Raw genomic sequence first — 22911 nt, 5'->3', positions numbered from 1 at the left:
ACACACACACACACACACACACAAAGTTTATCAGTTTGAACATTGCCTGTGTATTGTATTCAGTTGTGTATCGGCTGAAAAGGATTTGCAAATCATTGCATTCTGTTTTTATTTCTGTTTTACACAGCGTCCCAACAGTTTTGGAATCAGGGCTGTAATCATAATGAAACAGTGTGTAAAGATTGTGACCTGTATGATGGCATGGTGAAAACAGGTCTCCTGTAAACCTCTTCAGTGACATGAATGTCCTCTTCACAGGTGATGGTGATCCTCTGAGGTTCATCTTTAAAATGTTCAATGTTGTTGTAGACGTAGAAGGTGTTCTCGTTCAGCCTGGCAAAGTCATGCAGCTAAAAAAAGTAAAAAGAGTGTGTATTAATGTGCTACAGTGTGTGTAAGGTGTGTAGTGTGTTACAGTGTGTATTCTTGCATTACAGTGTGTTGTCACCTCTTTCCTAATGTTGAGTTCCAGGTTCTCCACATGAATGTTCTTACTCAGGCCCTGGAGGTTCTCGTGCAGGTTCTCCTTTTTCCTTGGAGTGTATGGAACAAAATCATCCTCCACATGCAGGAACACAACCGGCTCCTCCCTTAGACAGAAAACTATCACCTCCTACAGACAGACAGACAGAGAAAAGGGAAGGGAATATAACTGTCCAGTTAGCCTCATTAGCATGTTTAATGGACTCCCCCCTTTTACCCAGCATTCATCTGTAATCGTCATGTCTCACCTCGTGCCCTCGGCTCTGCAGGGTGTACAGGACCTTTTTGAAACCACCCAGGCTGGGCTGACCCATTCCAAACACTGGGTAATCACCTCTGACCTGCCGGAAGTTTGGAGCGCCGCATGACGCAGTTGTGTTGAGAACGTCCACTTTTCCAAACACATCTAACACCATGAAGTAGGAGCCCTGAGGAGGAAGTGCACCTCACAGTGTGTATTAGTGTGTAACAATGTGTGTTAGTGAATTACAGTGTGTGTTCCAGTGTGAGTCCAAACCCTAACCCACTTCCTCCTGCTTAACTCTGACAAGACTGAAGTACTTGTACTCGGACCACATGCAGCTAGAAGTAAGTTTTCTGATTCCACAGTAACTCTGGATGGCCTTTCTGTTTCTTCACGTGCAGCAGTAAAAGACCTCGGAGTGATTATTGACCCCAGTCTTTCATTCGAAACTCACATTGATAACATCACCCGGATAGCTTTCTTTCATCTCAGAAATATTGCTAAGATAAGAAATTTAATGTCACTACACGACGCGGAAAAACTAGTTCATGCTTTTGTTCCCTCCAGGTTGGATTATTGTAATGCCTTCCAATAAGTGCATAAACAAGCTCCAGTTAGTTCAGAATGCAGCAGTGAGAGTGTTTATGAGGTAAAGGAGTAGATCTGGAGGATCCTCAGACAGAGTGTTTTGGTAAACTGGGATGTATGGATGCTGTCAGTCCCCACTCGCTTGCTCACTCGAGTTTGTTGACGGTGTAGTGGCTGCTGCTTTATGTCCCAGGGCCCCTCATGCCTGTGTTACCTTCTGGCTCTCCCCTTTTAGTTATGCTGTCATAGTTAGTTGCCGGAGTCCCTGCTTGTACTCAGTGCAATATGTATACTGTTCCTAACCATTAGGTGACACTGGGTATACCTAACAACCTGTGTTCTCTCTCTCTCTCTCTCTCTCTCTCTCTCTCTCACCAGTGGTGCTGAACCTCTCCTGCTCCTCAGACCTGCCTGATCCATCCTGATGCCCTACTTCTGGCTGGAGTCTCAACACATCGCTCCTGTGGAGGACGGCCCCCCATATGGACAGTCGAAAGTCGCGCTTGGAAGACGTTCTAGACTCTTACAGTTTTGCTCCGATGGTTTCGGACTCCAATCCCCATGATAACTTTAGGACTGCAGTCGTCATGAACAGTTTTACACTCAAGTCTCCATCAGTGAACAGTTGATAACTTCAACAAAACAGACTTCCTGTTAAACTATAATGAATTTCCTGGTTACGCAGTTGTACTTTGCGACTCTGTAGGACACAGTTAGAGAAGTGAGTTATTTATAATCACGCTGTCTGTTATCACCCAGATGCAGATGGGTTCCCTTTAGAGTCTGGTTCCTCTTGAGGTTCCTTCCTCATGATGTCTGAGGGAGCTTTTCCTCACCACCGTCACCTCACGCTTCACCATCAGGGATAAATTTATTAATTCATATGCTTAAAATGTTTATTATCCGTAAAGCTGCTTGTGACAGTGTCGGTTGTTAAAAATGTAATACAAATAAACTGACTTGTATTCCAGTGTGTTTCAGGAGTCCTGTGGAGGACGTGTCCTTTTCTCTGAGTGTTTAACAGTTTGTCTCAGGTTGGTTCATCACGGTGATTAATGACAAAATGGACACCAAGATGTGGATGAGGTGGAGGTGAAGAACATCTCATCATCATCATCATCATCATCGTCGTCTCACTTCCAGAACACCTGCTGTGCAGTTGAACCACATGGAGGCACTGAACCTGTCTCACTCCCCCTTAGTTACAATATATGAAAAGAGAAACTTCCTGTTGTTCTGTTTAACCCCACCCACAATACATTAATTAGCCGCTATTTGTTAATTGTTGCTATGGCTACCTGTAAACACCATGCTGTGCATTTAGACTGAAGAGTTGTGGTCATGGTTACAGGATTAAATTATTAAGTATTCAGCAGAAATGGATTTCCAGTGAAATAATCTTTACATTCACCTTTAATAATTAATTAGATAATTAAATCCACAGGGTGGCACGGTGGTGTAGTGGTTAGCGCTGTCGCCTCACAGCAAGAAGGTCCTGGGTTCGAGCCCCGGGGCCGGCGAGGGCCTTTCTGTGTGGAGTTTGCATGTTCTCCCCGTGTCCGCGTGGGTTTCCTCCGGGTGCTCCGGTTTCCCCCACAGTCCAAAGACATGCAGGTTAGGTTAACTGGTGACTCTAAATTGAGCGTAGGTGTGAATGTGAGTGTGAATGGTTGTCTGTGTCTATGTGTCAGCCCTGTGATGACCTGGTGACTTGTCCAGGGTGAACCCCGCCTTTCACCCGTAGTCAGCTGGGATAGGATCCAGCTCGCCTGCGACCCTGTAGAACAGGATAAAGCGGCTACAGATAATGAGATGAATTAAATCCACACCGAGGTCCATTTTCAGCTCCACGATCGGTGAGATGAAGCACAAATCAGTAGCCTCATTCACCCCCCCATCACCTCACTGCAGGACGACACACTGACACATGTAATGCTAATGCTAATGCTAACACACACTTAAACAACAGCCCTACAGGAAACGAGTTTAAACAGCACACAGGCGCTAAAGCTCGGCTCAACATCTACACACACACACCAACACCGCTACACACCCTGCTTCTCTCTCAAAACTGAGTGTGTGTGTGTGTGTGTGTACCTGCACCAAGAAGTGTTCAGGCATGTTATCAGAAATGCGTCCCAGTGTGTAATTCGTTTTGATGACATCATCATGGATCTGAAACTCTTCTTTGCAATTAAGGCTGTAAAGTACACACACACACACACACGCACGCACACACACACAAATAACCAAAAAAATTAAAATTGAAGGGAAATTAAAGTTGAATGAAGTAGCAATGAGATAGGTGTGTGTGTGTGTGTGTGTGTGTGTGTGTGTGTGTGTGTGTGTGTGTGTTTACTTGCTTTATATTGAGGACTGGAATATGTTTTTCCCCAGAGTGAGGACATTTTTAGGAAGTAAGGACATTTTGTCTGGTCCTCACTTCTTCAAACGGCTGTTTGAGGGTTAAGACTCAGTTTTAAGATTCAGATTAGAATGAGGTTTAGGTTATGGCGAGGGTAAGGGGTGGGGTAAGGGGTGGGGTTAGGCATTTCATTGTGATGGTTAAGGTTAGGGTCAGTGGTTGGGGAATGTATGTCAATGAGTCCTCACAAAGATACAAGTGTGTGTGTGTGTGTGTGTGTGTGTGTGTGTGTGTGTGTGTGTGTGTGTGTGTGTGTGAGAGAGAGAGAGAGAATGTGTGTGTGTGTGTGTTTCCTGTAGAGGAAACGATTAAACAGACTAAACATTGTGAGTTTGGGTGTGACATCACACGTCAGTGTGAGTACAGCAGCATTTAACCACAAACAGAAAGATTAACATGTGTGTGTGTGAGTGTGTGTGTGTGTGTGTGTGTGTGTGTTTACATACGTGATAACGACTGGAGCCACTTTATTGGTGATGATGGATTTGGCTCTATTGTTGTGGATAAAGGGGGCGGGGCTTAGTGGCTGCCTGCTGTCTGTCATGGTGTTGCTATGGAAACCCTCAGACTGTGGTGGAGGGGCAGCGCTGGCAGTTGTACCCATGCTCCACTAGCAGCTATCACACACACACACACACACACACACACACACACACACACACACACATTTTATAATCACAATACTTTAAAACATTTCTACTGCATTCAATTAAAATAAATTTAAAATAAAAATCAAACTTTCATGACACTATTAATGAAACCAGAGCGCTGCTGAGTTCTGGACTCTGATTGGTCAGAAGGTGTTGATTAATTCTCTCTAACAGCAGCTCTGACTGTACCGCAGGGTTATATTCATGCACTTGCTCTGATATGTTATCGTTTCCATAGTAACGGCTCATTCACAGGGGCGTGTCCAAGTTTTAATTCCATATACAGCCCCAAATCAGAGAAAGTTGAGACACAGTGTTGAAATTGAAATGAAACCTGAGAAGAGTGATTTGTAAATAATCTCTGACCTGCATTTCACTCAGAACAACACAACAGCACATTATCTGATGTTTGACCTCATTTTATTGTTTTTTCAAAATAAACACTTATTTCAATGTTGATTCTTGCAACACATCTCAAAAAAAGTTGTGATGCTAAGTATTCCCCGCTTTATAATGTTTATAATGTGTATAATGTGTATAATGTGTATAATGTTCCCGTTCCTTCTCCCGACACTTAAAAGCTGTTTATGGGCTGAAGACTCCGAGTGCTGAAGTGTCTCAGGTGTTATTTTTGTCCCGTTCTTCCTGTAAACAGGTCTGAAGGTGTGGAACAGTTCGGGGTCGTCACTGCCATATTTATCATTTCTAAATTCTCCACACATTCTCTATTGGGGACAGAGGGGACACACCCTCTTCTTCCACAGCCACGCCTTTGTAATGTGAGCAGAATGTGGTTTTGCGTTGTCTTGTTGAAATCTCCCTGGAAAAGACGTCGTCTTGAAGGCAGCAGATGTTGCTCAAAAATCTCAGTGGACTTTTCTGCATTAATGCTCCATCACAGAAGTGTAAGTTAAGTCAGTATCTCACTGGGCTGCGACAGCCTGCGACTAGTTGGAGACACCGCAATTGCGATAAAATACGCAAATTCAGTTCTCGCACTTCCTGTCTCACGGAAACTGACTTGAGAAGGGTTCGTGACGGCTTTGCGACACCAGTGACGCATTTGCGGCTATTTTGAGAGATTTTTTTGAACATGTTCAAAATTTCAGCGATGAAGGAGCAACACTTTGCGACTCATGCGAGGAAATTGAGAAGCCCCGCGAATGTTTCAAGACACTTTTGAAACTCTCTCATGAATGATGTTCGCAATTTGTCGCAAGCTGTTGCAGCCCAGTGAGATACTGGCTTTACCTTTGCCAAGAGCACTGACCCAACCCCATACCATGACACACCCTGGCATTTGGACTTGTTCCTGCTAACAGTCTGGATGGTCCTTTTCCTCTTCAGAGCACATGGTGTCCATTTCTTCCAAAAAAAGACCTGAACACTGATCCGTCTGACCACAATACCCGTTCCCACTGTGTGATGGTCCATCCCAGACGCCTCCGAGCCCAGAGAAGTCGACAGTGTTTCCGGACACAGTTAACATAACGCTTCCTTTTAGCACAGTAAAGTTGTAACTGGTGTTTGTGGATGTAACTCCGTATTGTAGCTTGATAAAGGTTTTCCAGAGTAATCCCGAGGCCATGTGGTTCTATCAGCTGGAGATGAATGACAGTTCCTGATGCAGTGAGGGATCGGAGATCACGGGGGTTCAGATTCGGCTGGAGCCCTTTACTCACTGAAATGCCTCCAGATTCCTTGAATGGTTTAATGACATTGTTGATAAACTGGAGATCCTCGGCCCGTCTTTACTCCTCAAACACTTGGCCTTTCCTGGAGACTGATTTTGTACCAAATCATGATTCCAGTCACCCGTTGACACCACATCATTATTTAATTGTTGTACCTCATTATTCACCCTAACTTGCCCCGCCCAAACTTTTTTTGGAATGTGCTGCAGGACTGAAACGCAGGACTGGATGGAGATTAACAAATGAAATGAAGTTGACCAACAAAACATGAAATATCTCGGGTTCATTCTGTCTGCAATGAAATACAAGTCAAAGTACATTTACAAATACTGCTTTCTTTTTTTATTGCATTTTCCCCACCATCCCAACTTTTTCTGATTTGGGGTGTAACTGTATTAAAAATGTGTCCCGTTTTCAAGGACATGTTTCTGTATCGTTTCTGGAAGGAGTCTCCAGTGTCAGCGCTGTGTAACAGTAAGACGTGAAGCTGTAATTTTTTCCGATGTCTCCCGGACAGAGGAGGAGTTTACACTTCTTTGCGGTTTCTCTGGAACAAAAGATGACAAGCTGTGATTTTTGTTGTATAACTTTAAGAGAGAGAGTAAAGCGAGGCTGCTGAGGGACCGACTGTTTATAGCTGCTATAACGTAAGTGACAGCAGGAACTAACTCGTTTCACCAACATTAAATGAAACTAGAAGCAGATAAAAATTTGTCTTTTTTAATAAATAAAACATTTGTAATTGTTGGAATGTTGCTGTGGTGTCAGAGGAATAAAACACTTGGGGTCATGCTGTTAGAGGAAAATAATCAACTTTGGGGTGATAACATGAAGCTAACAGGAACTCTGCTTCATCACACCACTCTGTCACTCAGTGTTTTACTATAACACACACACACACACACACACACACACACACACACACACACACACACACACACACACACAGCAGGAAGGGAAGAAGCTCATCACAGCAGGATGCATCTGCCGCCTCAACGCGGTTTAAAAGGAAGGAGATTTGTGTTTCATACAAGTCCATTACGAGAAAAACACATTTGTATCCGAGCGTTTTACAAACAAACACAATCTCATTATGCTAATTATTTCACCCGATACAGTGGCTCAAGCCCCGCCCACATGTGTACAGATATTAGTATTTACTCCTCAATTTTCGAAAAAAAATTCCCTTTCACATGACCAGCATTTTTGGAAAATCTCTGTCCAGTGAAAATGATTTGAAAGCAGTCACATGATCACGTCACGTGACACTGCGTTCTAAACTGTTTACATCAAACGTCTCAGGAGCAAGTTTACGATCCGCAAACTGAGAGTCAGAGAAAGAGAAAAGAAAAGTTTCTGAACAAAAAAAAATTACAGAGCAGAGAGTAATGCCCTGATCAGCAGCTGTGCCACACCCAGTCTGATCGCGCACACACACACACACACACACACACACACACACACACACAGGGTCACGGCGACACGCCATTCAAAACAATTCGTTCTCTCAGTAACCAAAAACGACATCGTTGTGTGGACATTAAGACAAAACACTGAGAACAAGCCACGTTTCCAAAACTATTCATATCTCCGTGTGGGCGTGGCCTCAGCAGCCGTATCTCCGTGTGGGCGTGGCCTCAGCAGCCGTCACTCGACCTTCATGTGCTTTTTTCCAAACGGTAAATTTTAAAGTGTTAGTGAATTCTGCTGATTCCCTCAGACTGAGGCCCCGTCCACACGAGTACGCGGCCTCACCCAATACGCTGTCGTTTTGAAAAAAATCTCCGTAAACACGGCGTCGTTTCGATTCACTGGAAACGACCCAAAATGCTGTAGTACATATGCCAGGCCTGTATGTGGCGCTGTGACGCTGCCACACCAATACACTAAAACCGGAAGAGAAGCCATGGAGCATGCGTATAAAGGTCATGCGCTGTTTACAAAACAAGCTCATAACACGAGAAGTTTTGTTGCTCCTCGCAGTAATATAAAAGCAGAAGGTTTTGTTGTAGCAGCCGTAATAGACTGAGTTGTTTCTGCAGTACGAGCACAAGCCTGTAGTCCGCCGTTGTTGTTGTTATGATGCGTCTAGCGGCGGCGACTGAGGTTAAAGGTTAGAGAGGCGGGGCTTATACGTCATCGTTTCTGAAAAAATCCGCTTCGCCGTCCAGACGACTCCGGGCTATCCAGCGTTTTAGGATTTTCCCACTCTGGGACCCATTTTCAAAAAATATCGGTTTCACACCTAGAAAAAGCCAACGCCGTCTGGACGCGAGGCCGAAACGATAAAGTATTTATGCGGATTCAACAAAAACATACTCGTGTGGACAGGGCCTGAGTTTTACACTACGTTCACACTGCAGGCTGAAGTGACTCAAATCCGATCTTTTCGCCCATATGTGACCTGTATCCGATCTTTTATTGACAATATGAACGACACAGATCCGATTTTTTAAAATCTGACCCAGGCCGTTTGGATATGTGGTGCTAATTCCGATTCCTATCCGCTCTTTTCATATGCGACTTCAGTCTGAACCGCCAGGTCGCATTCAGCCGACTTACACGTCATCAACAAGCCACAAACGTCACTATTCTGCGCTGAAGTAGGCGGCGGGCCTCTCAAAAAAGTTACAACAACATGGCGCATGACATCAATGCGACTCCGGACCCACACGTTCCTTTGAACGGAGGTTGCAGTCACTACCCCGCAGAACGCCTGAGCCAAAACCCTTGCCCTCTTCCTTCTCAACCTCCTCCTTAACATCAGGCTATTGTGCATGTTCTGGCTCCGTCGCAACAACAACTGCATCATCGCCAGGTACTCCATGCTGGCTACTGTCATACACAGGAAACTTTAGGTTACTTCCGTAAACACTGGCCATGCTCACTGCGTGTGACGTCGTCGTATCCTGCAATGCGCATGCGGAACACTTTTAGGTCGCTTTTCGTTCATACTGAGGATCACATACAAGTCGCATATATTTGTTAATGTGAACGACCTCACAAAAAAATCAGATTTCACAAAAAAATCGGAATTGAGCATTAAGCCTTGCAGTGTGAACGTAGTGTTAGTGATGAAAAACATTTTGACATAAACGTCTGTGTTGCGTCACATCAGAAACTTCTGGAAAGCGGCACGAGAGATTAAAAAAAAAGCCCCATGACACGTAGCCGTGCTGTGACTCCAATGTTTCTCACAGTGTTTAGTGTTCTGATGAAGATCCACTCGCTGACGTTTCACATGAAACTCAGACTGATGTTACGACACGAGTCCCGACGTCACACTTCGTTTAATAACACACAGCTGGAACGTCTCTGACCTACGGGTTTCCATAGCAACCCTCCTGGAGTTTCGGAGATGTGGCCAGCGTGGGGCAGATCTTTAATTTATTCAGATATTTTTATTTAATATTTAATATTCTTGAACTCATCCCCCTCAGGGTTGTGTCATTATGGAATGTGTTGAAAAATGTCTTGATTTCCTCGTGTCAGTTTGGAAAGTAAAATGTTTTAAATCGTGTTTTTTAAGGTCAAATTCAATCCTGGAAAATAAGTGTGCAGATTTCCTCACACAAGGTCAAAGGTCAAGAGGAAGTTTTACTTTCATGTCACTATTAACCAACAGCAGAGCGGAAGAGGAAATGACCTCATCAGTTTCATCTGCTCCACCCCAAACCCAAAACCACACACGCACACACACACACGCACGCTATGAACAAACATAAATTATACAAATCTAACCCCGTTTATTTTATTTGTTTCATTTGTCTATTTATTTATTTATTTATTTATTTATCATTTTTGTTTGCTTATTTGTATTTTGATATATTTTTAAAAAAAGTGATTTGTTGTTATTTGATTTACTTTTTTCATTTTATTAACTTTTAAATTTTTACATTTAACTTTATTCATTTAATGTCACTTTCAGCCAATTAATTATTATATTGTTTAAATTTAATTTTTTTGTTTATTTGTTTTATTCATTCACTAATCTGTGTACTTTAAATTTCAATTGTATTAATTTATCTTATACACTGTAGATTATTGTATACTAACAGTTGGGACACTGTAAAATTTAAATAAAAACAGAATGTGATGATTTGCAAATCTTGGAAACTCTATATTTCATTGAAAATAGTACAAAGACAAAATATCAAATGTTAAAACTGAGAAATTTTTTTTTTTTTTGAAAAATATAAGCTCGTTTTGAATTTGATGTCACCAACACAGTTCAGAAAAGTTGGGACGGGGCGTGTTCACCACTGTGCTGCATCACCTCGACTTTTAACGACACTCTGTAAACGTTTGGGAACTGAGGAGACCAACTGCTGGAGTTCTGAAAGAGAAATGTCGTCCCACTCTCGCCTGATATACAATTTCAGTTACTCAACAGTTCGGGATCTCCTTTGTCGTATTTTGCACTTCATAATGCACCAAATGTTTTAAATGGGAGACAGGTCTGGACTGCATACATGTCAAGTTATACGGTTTTCCCGTATTTTGTACGGGAAAATGCAATTTTTTGGCTAATACGGCGTACACTGATTTTCATACGGTAAAATTACATTTAGATAATTGTTTACTTGACTGTACATATAGTACATATTGTTTATTAGTAGATAATTGTTGACTTGACTGTACATATAGTCCTTTTTAATTCAGTTGTTTTCTCTGGGATATAAAATGTATTTTTATTCAGTACATGCTTATTTGATCCCTTTAACTTGATGCAGTGTGATAAATATGCCTATTACAATAGGAGTGTATAATGTGGAATAAAACAATCGGTGCTTTGGATTATATATTGGAATTTGTTCTCGTGTATAAGGGCTCATGGGTGAATGTAAGGGAAAAGTACAGATTTTGTAAGGGAATGGGGAACTAAAGGGTGACATGTATGGGACTGCAGCAGGCCAATTTAGCACCCGAACTCTTTTACTACGGAGCCATGCAGTTTTAATATTTGCAGAAAGCGGTTTGGTGTTGTCTTGCTGAAAGAAGGAAGGCCTTCACTGAAAAAGATTTTGACTGGATGGCAGCATTCCCCCCGTCTCTCTCTCTCTCTCTCTCTGTCTGTCTTGTCTTAAAGCCCTGTTACAGCAGTGAGTTTATCCTAACTATAAAAACTACTTCCTCCCTCACTTCCTGTGTTGCAGCTTCACCATTCAGCGCAGCAGCTACAGGAACAACACCCCAACCGCAGTGCAGAGACAAACACTAACAGGCATCAGGTATTATAGCTCACATCCCCCTGATTCATCGCTGTGGTAACAGGTTATTATCCAACATCACGTTCAGCTATAAATATAAATAAATCTAAAGGTTCAACTGTGTCACTTTTCCATTTTTATTCTTATGCAAGAAACAGTTTCAGAATAAAAATGCAAACAGACACGCCTACTGGTCCCATATCATAAAACATGTAGCCCCGCCCTCTCCTAGTTTATCACTGCTTGGTCTCTGAGCTTCACGCTGTGAAAATCAGAGGTGAACAAAGAACCCAACTTTACTGAAGTCAGAGTGCAGATCCCGCTGGTCAAATGTTACTCTGATACAAGTGAAAGTTGTCCAGTCAAATTTTTACTTTAGTTAAAGTACTGCAGTATTCGCTTTTAAAAATGCTTAAGTATTAAAAATACAATGGGTGGCACGGTGGTGTAGTGGTTAGTGCTGTAGCCTCACAGCAAGAAGGTCCGGGTTCGAGCCCCGTGGCCGGCGAGGGCCTTTCTGTGCGGAGTTTGCATGTTCTCCCCGTGTCCGCGTGGGTTTCCTCCGGGTGCTCCGGTTTCCCCCACAGTCCAAAGACATGCAGGTTAGGTTAACTGGTGACTCTAAATTGAGCGTAGGTGTGAATGTGAGTGTGAATGGTTGTCTGTGTCTATGTGTCAGCCCTGTGATGACCTGGCGACTTGTCCAGGGTGAACCCCGCCTTTCGCCCGTAGTCAGCTGGGATAGGATCCAGCTCGCCTGCGACCCTGTAGAACAGGATAAAGCGGCTACAGATAATGAGATGAGATTAAAAATACATTTTCTGTCAGTGCATCGTTGTATTATTGCCACAACGCTTACAAAACCCTAACGCCTCTGAAACAACCGACTGGATTTACTGACTAACTTGTAGAACCTGTAGAATAAACGCCTGGTAGAACGTTACAACATGAAACACAACCGAACTGAAAAAGAGCCGTTGTCTTTGTCTTTCTTTCTTTTTTTTTTTTTTAAATTGTAACCCTCCTCCTGTCCCCCACAAAGCAGCATGGTAGTGTTCTGACCCGGCTCTGGCAGTGTTCTGACCCGGCTCTGGCAGTGTTCTGACCCGGCTCTGGCCGTGTGCACACATGCATGTGTGTGTTAATCAGGAAGACAGTGGAACAGCTGGAAATGCAGCTTCCTCAGAAAATAAGTGACAATCCAACCAGATTAAAACCCAGATCCACACCTCCAGCTTGAAGTGCATATCACGGGTAAATTCAGGAGCGAGATCAATGTAATTCTCTTATTTTATATTAAACTTTGGTCAAATATCTGTCACATTTTGCATTTTGTGCAATTTTTTTTACCTTGCGCAATACCAGAAAAATTCAGTTGAAATCGAGCCATTTGAGGCGAATTGGTCCACCTCTGAAAAAAACTTGCCATTTGGATTTCCCGGCAAGCGTTGATTTTTGTGACGTCACGTGCGGGACGCCTCCCTCTGAATCCTACGTCAGCGCTAGTTTATGAGAAAATGACCATATTATTTACATCCCCGGTGTTGTCTCTGTCATCTTCACTACTTGAATCATCATCAAATCCAAACAGATGAAGCCCCAATTCTGACATCTCGTTATATTCTTCATCCAAAGGTGAAGTAACATTGCGCTCAGGTGACAATTCCATATTTCAATGCAAAATCACTAGCTGCTAAACTTGCTCTACACAGGCTGTGCACTGAAACCGTGCAAAGCTCTCGCAGCCTGCTGGCGCTTCCGCAGGTGACGTCACAAATCTGGCTCCAGGCTCCCTTGGGATTTTTCCAGACGCGTTTTGTTATTTTATTTTTTTCTGCCTGTGATGACCTGGCGACTTGTCCAGGGTGAACCCCGCCTTTCGCCCGTAGTCAGCTGGGATAGGATCCAGCTTGCCTGCGACCCTGTAGAACAGGATAAAGCGGCTACAGATAATGAGATGAGATAAGATTTTTTCTGCTGTAGACAGATGGCCTTGTGCAAAATTACCCTTCTAGATGAGTGTGTAAAGCGACATACTTTCATATAAAAAAACATGACATTGGTCCAGAATATGCACTTTAATAATGGCCCAACAGCAACACTGCTTTAAGCAAGACCAAAAAAGTGCAAGACCATCATCTGACATCAAAACAAAAAAATTCCAGCAATTTGTTGTGACTGACTAGTACAATACTGTCCATCTCACAGGTCTCACGTACGCAAGTGTATGTATTCATGCACATATGAATCTGCCTGTGGAATCATGGTGGTTTAATGTTAAGCTAGTTAGTCAGTGAAGCTCCATCTGACATGCTAGCAAACGCTTTTCAAACTTGAGGTCATATTGTGTAGCTAACATTACGAGAAAATAAAGGTTTCTACATTCTGTTTATTTGGCAATATTATGCTAAAACATTTCTGAATGCACTTCAGATAAGTTAACGTTATTCATGTAAAGTACGATTCGCATGGGATAAGTATTACCTATGGACCTCTGGTAATTCGCAATTACCCCCGCACCTCTGTGTTATTGTGTGGCACATTCGGACGGGATAAGCAAAAGTCTGTAATTCACTGAATTTACAGACATTGTGACCGGATGTGTCGTAAGTTCACAGCATCCTGTTTCGTCTTATAGATGGTAGAGATGGGATTTATGGCTCTTTGATGGGATCCGCATCTTTGTGATCCATTCTTTGAAAAGAGCCGTTCAAAAGACTGGCTCATTCGGCTCTTTTTAAATATTTATTCAGTTTTAAGAAGACAGCGTCTAAAGAAGCCAGATCCCTGTGCTTAGACAGTGACATCAATATTTCTGGACATACCTTTTATATAAAGCAACCTAGACTTACATTACTGTAACCCCTAAACGCTCATAAATAACCATTAAAAAACAATGAGGGCTTCAATGAATGTCCATGCAGAACGGCTTTTCTGTAAAAAAAAAAAGAACCCACTCAAGAACATAGTTATCAAGAACGCAAGAATATTTTATATAAAAACACTTGTTTTACAAAAATATTTAAGTCTGAGATACAAAATAGATACAACTACAATAAATATAACACAAGAACTAGTTATCACACAAGAACATTTTAATAGAAAAAAACAAACTTTCTATATTAAAAATATTGAAATTGTAACAAAAATAGATACAACTAAACAGTCAGATAAATAGATAAAGTTATAACAAGAACACAAGATTATTTTAATAGGAAAAAACAAACTATTAATGCAAAAAATATATTATTATTAGAAAAATAGATACAACTAGACAAACAGATAAATAAATAAAATGCACAAAAATAGAACAAACAAAATGACGATAGAATAAATTAAATGAACGTCCGTGCAAAGTAGTTTTCCCACAATATTATCATTAATATCACACAACAACATTATAAACTATATACAAAACAATTTGAACTATTAGGCAAACAGATAAAACTTGAATAAATAAAAGGCAAATGCTGTCTAGCCTACTTCTTGTCCTTGGGCAAAAGCTTTTTCATCTGAAACACAGTACAGAAAAAGAACGACAGAAAGAACGGCTCCCCCAGCTCGAGACTCGGTTCTCATCGTTCATGCCTAGGAGCCGTTCAAAAGAATCGGTTCGTTCGCGAACGTCACAACACTAGTAGACAGGAGTTCAGAATGCTTATCTGGTTCAAATACGGGATAGGCCTACTACCACTTGCCCCTGAAATGCTGTTTATCAAAATTTCGCCCGTATCCTCCATTATTCACTCCAGAAAAGTACAAGAGACGCGCATTTAATAATTACAAACACAGACATGCGCATTCACACGGGACTTGTATTACCACTGGACGTCTGTGTTTTGCCGAAACACAGTAGGTAATTCACGGCGGAATTATTACTTGGCAAATTACGGACATGGCACATTCGCACGGGACTAAGAACTCAGACATTCTCTGCAATTATTCCAAATTACCAGAGGTCCACAGGTAATACTTATCCCGTGCGAATAGGGCTTAAGTGTAAATCTGTTTTTACATGCTAACTAACAGCGTCCAAGTTAACTAGCTATGTGTTAACGTTAGTCGTGGATAAGGCTACGGCAACTTGGCGGGAAAATCCATAGAAAGTCATTTGAATAACCAGACTGCACAGCGATTGCAACATTATCACTAGCTTTAAAAGCACAGACAACTTCACTGCAAGCTTTCTCTTGGGATAAAATGTTTACAGACCTCAATCTGCTTCTGCAGGTTGGACGGTGAGTTTTTGTAGGCCGTGATGTGCTCCGTTTTCGGCGAACAAAGCAAACATTTAAAACGAAATGACACTTTATTCCTTCAGAAAACTGAAACATGGGTTCTAGGTAAAGCCATGAGTGAATTAATTCCCCAGAAGAACCGCCTCCTTCCATTCTGCAATTAACTGATCGTGTTAAATAATACTGCGGAGAAATCTCTGATCTGGATTTTAACCAGTCTATGGATGTGACGTGACCCGAGTGATTACTGATCGGCTCTCAGTGTCACCTGCAAAAAAACCCAATCACGTTTTAGAAAAGAAAAAACATCCACTTTCAAAGCCACTTCATAGTAACGAGTAACGAGGAGCTTGATAGAAATGTAGTGGAGTAAAGAGTACAATATTTGCCTTTCGAATGCAGTGAAGTTAAAGTCACAAGTTGCCAAAAAAAATGAACTCAAGTAAAGTACAGATACAGTAAGTACTTTATCTGTCTACTTAAAAATCAAAAAGTATACTTAAGTACAGAACTCAAGTAAATGTACTTTGTTACTGTCCACCGCTGCTGAAAATACATGTTTATGCTACAAATTCCATCAAATATAACGTACAATTTCTAAACAAACATCAGAAAGACTCCCTGATCTCACAAACACTATTAATATGATGAAAGTTTGCAGATTAAATCATCAACTGATTTCATTCACTGATTTGATTCAGAATCAGTTTAAAAAAAACTTCACAGTTATTCTGATTCTCCTGAAATCTACTAAACCCACAGATGTTAGCGTTAGCATTAGCATCTGAAGGTCACTAAAGTTTAACAAACATATTCCTCTCCATTCTAGAGTGTAGCAAAGCCACAGAAATGTGCTTACTGTTTATATTTATCACGTAAACACAGCTACAGTGTGCCACACAGGCTAAAAATAATGGCACCCCGCCCGTGACATGGGCCTCAGTGAGAGAGCGGTGTTTAAACTGCAGGAATAGAGTAAAATTACAGCCGGGTGGAACTAACATCTCATCAGGGCACAGCCTGAAATAAAACGCATCCTAAAAACGACCACACCCATGCGCACACACACACACACACACACACACACACACACACACACACACACACACACAGAAATCAAAGCTGGGTGTCACAGAATTTATTACAGAACAGATAAACAGCATGAAGTTAAAGTTGATCTGAACTTTATTAATCCAGTTTGTTAAAAATAACCCAGATTACAGAAAACATCAGATTAACTGTAATTCTCTTCCTGTCTGATCTGCAGTCTAAGCAGAGTTAGTTTCTGAAAAGTGCAGGAGATTTTTGAGGGATAAGTTTAATTTTTACATTTCATTAAAAATATCAATCATCCAAAGAGTGACGCTGCTACTGCTTGTTTCATTTCTATCATCAGACAAAATCAGACTCGTCCCAAAGCGAGAGTTTAATCAGCCAACGCAAAGTTAACTCAAACTCTGATCAACAAAGTATGAAACTCATTTTAATCGAATCACTTTAGTTGTTCTGTTGTTTTGGACAAAGATGGTTTTATTTTCAGTAAACTATAAAACACCTTCGAGTTTAATATCGAATCAAATAAATGTACAGCATTAAAGATCATGATCTGATCACGACGATTTTGTGATTACAGAAACTCTGCATTCGACTCTGAATCAGATTCCAAAACTCGACTCCTTGACTGTGAACTTTTGGCTCTTGATGTCACTTTACCGCCGTATAAACGACTCGGTAACGCGGTCCGACTCAGGAGCTCAACCTCCAGCCCTATTCAGACGGGATCAGTTTCTCAGCATGACTCACACATCTCGTCTGAGTCGCACCCAGTGATGTGTTCACATTATCGTGAATTTATTTATCACTTTTCAACACATTTAATCTCTTTGAACTTTCCGTAAAGTCGTTACGTCGATAACGTGACAGCAGTTTCGTGAAAATACAAACATGTTCATCAAAAGGGAATGAAAACAAATCCATGCAAAGACACTTCGGAGACAACAAAATAAAACAAATAAAATAAACTCAACAGATGACACAAACTAAACCTGAAAGATGATTAAATACAGCGAGCTCCATCTGTCAAATCAGAGACGTCTATAATCTGAGATTCAAACAATCAGAGTTTGTTTACAAACAACATTGAATTGTGTCTGGATTTATTTCTCACAGAAGGAGGGAGAAAAACCGAGGACTTCCTCCAGCACACGACGTCAAACTAATCACGTCTGAACAGAGAACAGAGACGACGGGTCGAGCTCGTCTGAACGTAAACTTTAAACAGCAGCTTCTTCACGTGAATGAGTTTAAGGTGTTTAACATTGCAGATGATTTCTGATCGCAGTTTTGTTATCTGGTTACTCATTTTTTTACATTCGGTTTCTTTCAGATTTTGGTGTCGAGTCTTGATGTGTAGGATTCTGAAACTTTTCATGATCAACTCATCACCATAATGTACGACATTTGATCACCGTTTATGGTTATGTTTACAGCATTATAATAAATTAACGCAGACTTTAACATGATGCACAACGCAGTACCGACAGTAACAGTGATGAGGCTGCGTCTCAAATCACATGCTGATCTTCTGTATGAAATTATTCTGAGTAAAACTGACTTTCACATCATGATTTACCTTAAAAACTTACGAAAAAATGCTCACTGGAAACACTAAAATGCGAGATACTAACATTCTGGATCTTCCAAGTTACAAACTATAAAATGATCTTAATTAAGGTCTGAGGTCATAATGAATGAGTTCAGATCTCAGAGTAGCTGCATGTTGCTATAGAAACCTGTTGAGAAGGTATATTTGGGCACTGACCCGCCCCCAAGTGGACAGATTCTGAACACATTGCAAATCACCAGAAACAGGACCAGCTTCCAAAATTGGACATATTTCATCTGACAAGAACAAATGCTGCTCAATTATACATCCTACACAGACTCCCTACATATCCCCCCCCCCAGCCTGGCTCCTGACACAGGCTCCCTACATATCCCCCCCCCCAGTCTGAGTCCCTTCAGAGGCTCCCTACATATCCCCCCAGTCTGGCTCCCTACACAGGCTCCCTCCATATCCCCCCCAGTCTGGCTCCCTGCATATCCCTCCGCAGTCTGAGTCCCTCCAAAGGCTCTCCACATATCCCCCCCCCAGTCTGGCTCCCTCCACAGGCTCCATACATATCCCCCACAGTCTGGCTCCCTACACAGGCTCCCTACATATCCCCCCCAGTCTGGCTCCCTACATATCCCCCCCCCAGTCTGAGTCCCTCCAAAGCCTCCCCACATATCCCCCCCCCCCAGTTTGGCTCCCTACACAGACTCCCGACATATCCCCTCCAGTGTGGCTCCCTACACAGGCTCCCTACATATCCACCCCAGCCTGGCTCCCTACATATCCCCCCCCAGTCTGAGTCCCTCCAAAGCCTCCCCACATATCCCCCCCCCCAGTTTGGCTCCCTACACAGGCTCCTGACATATCCCCTCCAGTGTGGCTCCCTCCACAGGCTCCCTACATATCCACCCCAGCCTGGCTCCCTACACAGGCTCCCTACATACCCCCCCCCCCAGTCTGAGTCCCTCCACAGACTCCCCACATATCCCCCCCAGTCTGGCTCCCTACACAGGCTCCCTACATATCCCCCCAGTCTAGCTCCAAACACAGGCTCCCTACATACCCCTCCAGTCTGGCTCCCTACACAGGCTCCCTACATATCCCCCCCAATCTGAGTCCATCCAAAGGCTCCCCACATACCCCCCCCCCCAGTCTGGCTCCCTACACAGGCTCCCTACATATCCCCCCCCCCAGTCTGAGTCCCTCCACAGACTCCCTACATATCCCCCCAGTCTGGCTCCCTACACAGGCTCCCTACATACCCCCCAGTCTAGCTCCCTACACAGGCTCCCTACATACCCCCCCAGTCTGGCTCCCTACACAAGCTCCCTACATATCCCCCCCAGTCTGGCTCCCTATATATCCCTCCCCCCCAGTCTGAGTCCATCCAAAGGCTCCCCACATATCCCCCCCCCCCAGTCTGGCTCCCTACAAAGGCTCCCTACATATACCACACAGTCTGGCTCCCTACACAGGCTCCTGACATATCCCCTCCAGTCTGGCTCCCTACACAGGCTCCTTACATATCCACCCCCCCCAGTCTGAGTCTCTCCACAGACTCCCTACATATCCCCCCAGTCTGGCTCCCTACATAGGCTCCCTACATATGCCCCCCCCCAGTCTTAGTCCCTACATATCCCTCCAGTCTGGGTCCCTGCACAGGCTCCCGACATATCCCCTCCAGTCTGGCTCCATACACAGGCTCCCTACATACCCCCCCTAGCCTGGCTCCCTATACAGGCTCCCTACAAACACCTCCCCCCCACCCAGTCTGGCTCCTTACGTAGGATCCCTACATATCCCCCCAGTCTGACTCCCTACATATCCATCCCCCCAACCCACTCCCCAGCCTGGCTCCCTACATAGGCTCCCTACATATCCATCCCCCCCCCCCAGCCTGGCTCCCTACACAGGCTCCCTACAAACACCCCCCCCCACCCAGTCTGGCTCCTTACGTAGGCTTCCTACATATCCCCCCAGTCTGACTCCCTACATAGGCTCCCTACATATCCATCCCCCCAACCCACCCCCCAGCCTGGCTCCCTACATAGGCTCCCTACATATCCATCCCCCCCCCAGCCTGGCTCCCTACACAGGCTCCCTACAAACACCCCCCCCACCCAGTCTGGCTCCTTACGTAGGCTCCCTACATATCCCCCCAGTCTGACTCCCTACATAGGCTCCCTACATATCCATCCCCCCAACCCACCCCCCAGCCTGGCTCCCTACACAGGCTCCCTACAAACACCCCCCCCACCCAGTCTGGCTCCTTACGTAGGCTCCCTACATATCCCCCCAGTCTGGCTCCCTACACAGGCTCCCTACATATCCCCCCAGTCTGGCTCCCTACACAGGCTCCCTACAAACACCCCCCCCACCCAGTCTGGCTCCTTACGTAGGCTCCCTACATATCCCCCCAGTCTGACTCCCTACATAGGCTCCCTACATATCCATCCCCCCAACCCACCCCCCAGCCTGGCTCCCTACACAGGCTCCCTACAAACACCCCCCCCACCCAGTCTGGCTCCTTACGTAGGCTCCCTACATATCCCCCCAGTCTAGCTCCCTACACAGGCTCCCTACATACCCCCCCAGTCTGGCTCCCTACACAAGCTCCCTACATATCCCCCCCAGTCTGGCTCCCTATATATCCCTCCCCCCCAGTCTGAGTCCATCCAAAGGCTCCCCACATATCCCCCCCCCCACCCAGTCTGGCTCCTTACGTAGGCTCCCTACATATCCCCCCAGTCTGACTCCCTACATAGGCTCCCTACATATCCATCCCCCCCCCCCAGCCTGGCTCCCTACACAGGTTCCCTACTCCCGACTGAAACAGGACTGCATTCTGAAGCACTGTGGAACATCATCGTACCGGTGCAGCTAACAATCAACACATCACTTCATTCTGATAGTTATTCTGTTAGTGCGCGCGCGCACACACACACACACACACACACGGTCCATACCTGTCTCCGTTTTTGTCGTTCAACTTAAAGTCAACCAACTCGATCCCCACCATCCATTCTGTAGAAGTGTGTGTGTGCGTGTGTGTGCGCGCGCGTGTGTGGTTACATACTGAGAGACAGTGCTGAATGCAGCAGAGTACAAAAGGAAGACACACACACTTACACACACACACTTACACACACACACTCACACTCACACACACACTTACATCAGCAAAGGAAGCATGGCAAATCTGTGTGTGTGGAGAGGATGTGGAGGCGGAACCTTTCAGTCTTACTCACCAGCTTAATGCAGCAAAGGACACACACACACACACTAATGTATATATATACACAGAATATACTCGACAATTATTGGCACCCCTTGTAAAGCTCAATAAAATTGTTTAGAAAAAAATCCACCTTTTGTTGAAGTCGCTTCATCTCACACTGAAAAAAAATGAAAAAATCCAACCTTTACTTGAAGAATTTATTCACAGAAAAACAAATCCCACATCAAGAAATATATTTTCAACAAAAACACATGTGGCACTATTATTGGCACCCCTGGAAATGATGGTGAACACACTGTACCTGAAGCGTGTCTCCATTTAAATTGTCCATGTGCGAGTTGATTGGAGTGTGTAGGAACTTTCATGCTGTAATCCATGAGTTCCTGATTAACTGGGGAACAAATATGAGGCGACACAGAGACCAAATTCCCTCAACATCACCATGGGAAAGATAAGAGACCCACAAACCCAGTGAGGGAGAAGGGTGTTGACCTTCATCAGTCAGGGAATGGGGATAAAAAACAACTCTTCTCCTGAAAATGTCCATTTCTACTGTTAGGGCAAAAAAAATATATATATAATAAAAAAAAAAAGGTGGACACCAACTGGAACTGTTCCACACTCACCTGGAAAAGGAGCCGAGTTTATTTTACCCCACGGACAGTGCGGAGGGAAAGAGAGGAAAAAAAATCAGCAAGGGTCACTGTTGGTGGATTAAAAGAAAAAGTAAAATCTTGGGGTTTCCGAGTCTCCAAACCCCCATCAGACTCCACCTCCATACCAACAGATTATTTGGAAGGTTCCAGAAAAAAAAAGTCTTTTCTGTCAGTTAACCACAAACATAAGCACCTCAAGTTTGTGAAACGCTACGACAACTTTGACCGGAACCGTGTTCTCTGGTCTGATGGAACAGAAATGGAGCTTTTTTTTGTCAATAAACACTCGCGGTGGGTTTGGAGTAAACAGAAGGACGGCTATAATGAACAGAACCCGATCCCAACTGTAAAATATGGAGGAGGGTCTGTGATGTTTTGGGGCTGTTTTTCCTCCAAAGGCCCTGAAACCTTGTTAGGGTCCACAGCATCATGGACTCCATGAAACACCAGGTGCTGAACCTCTTCTGCCCCTCGGACCTGCCTGGTCCATCCTGGTGCCCTGTGTCTGGTTGGAGTCTCATCGCATCGCTCCTGTGGAGGACGGCCCCATGAGGACAGTTGAAAGTCACACCTGGAAGACGCTCTGGACTCTTACAGTAATGCTTTTATGGCTGAGGACTACAGTTGACTTGCTAACTTTAGGACTGCAGTTGTCATGAACAGTTTTGCACTCAAGTTTCCATCAGTGAAGAGTTTATAACATCAATGAAACTGACTTCATGTTAAAACTGTTAATATTATAGTCAGGCTGTCTGTTGTTGCCCAAATGAGGATGGGTTCCCTTTTGAGTCTGGTTCCTCTCGAGGTTTCTTCCTCATGTCGTCTGAGGGAGTTTTTCCTTGCCACCGTCGCCACAGGCTTCATCATTGGG

The 22911-nt window shown here is 43.8% G+C and overlaps 1 protein-coding gene across 2 annotated transcripts in view; it reads right to left on the bottom strand.

Annotated features, from left to right (window-relative positions):
* Positions 1 to 21242, bottom strand: part of pald1a (phosphatase domain containing paladin 1a) — a 67262-nt gene extending 46020 nt beyond the window's left edge. Inside the window, exons 1-6 of one of the 2 annotated variants that reach the window (XM_060939125.1) lie at positions 21113 to 21242; positions 4187 to 4357; positions 3413 to 3515; positions 732 to 911; positions 449 to 613; positions 190 to 350 (exon numbers count right to left, since the gene is read on the bottom strand). In XM_060939125.1, the coding sequence (XP_060795108.1) occupies positions 190 to 350; positions 449 to 613; positions 732 to 911; positions 3413 to 3515; positions 4187 to 4344 (767 nt within the window). In that variant the 5' untranslated portion in view covers positions 4345 to 4357; positions 21113 to 21242. Of the gene's footprint in view, positions 1 to 189; positions 351 to 448; positions 614 to 731; positions 912 to 2275; positions 2677 to 3412; positions 3516 to 4186; positions 4358 to 21112 lie in introns of those variants that run through there. The other variant, XM_060939126.1, reaches the window with a different exon arrangement.
* Between the last annotated feature and the right edge of the window lie 1669 nt (positions 21243 to 22911).

The sequence above is a fragment of the Neoarius graeffei genome, chromosome 14 (genome assembly GCF_027579695.1).
Source record: "Neoarius graeffei isolate fNeoGra1 chromosome 14, fNeoGra1.pri, whole genome shotgun sequence".
Taxonomy (NCBI): Eukaryota; Metazoa; Chordata; class Actinopteri; order Siluriformes; family Ariidae; genus Neoarius; species Neoarius graeffei.
This window is presented reverse-complemented; position numbering and strand designations above follow the sequence as displayed.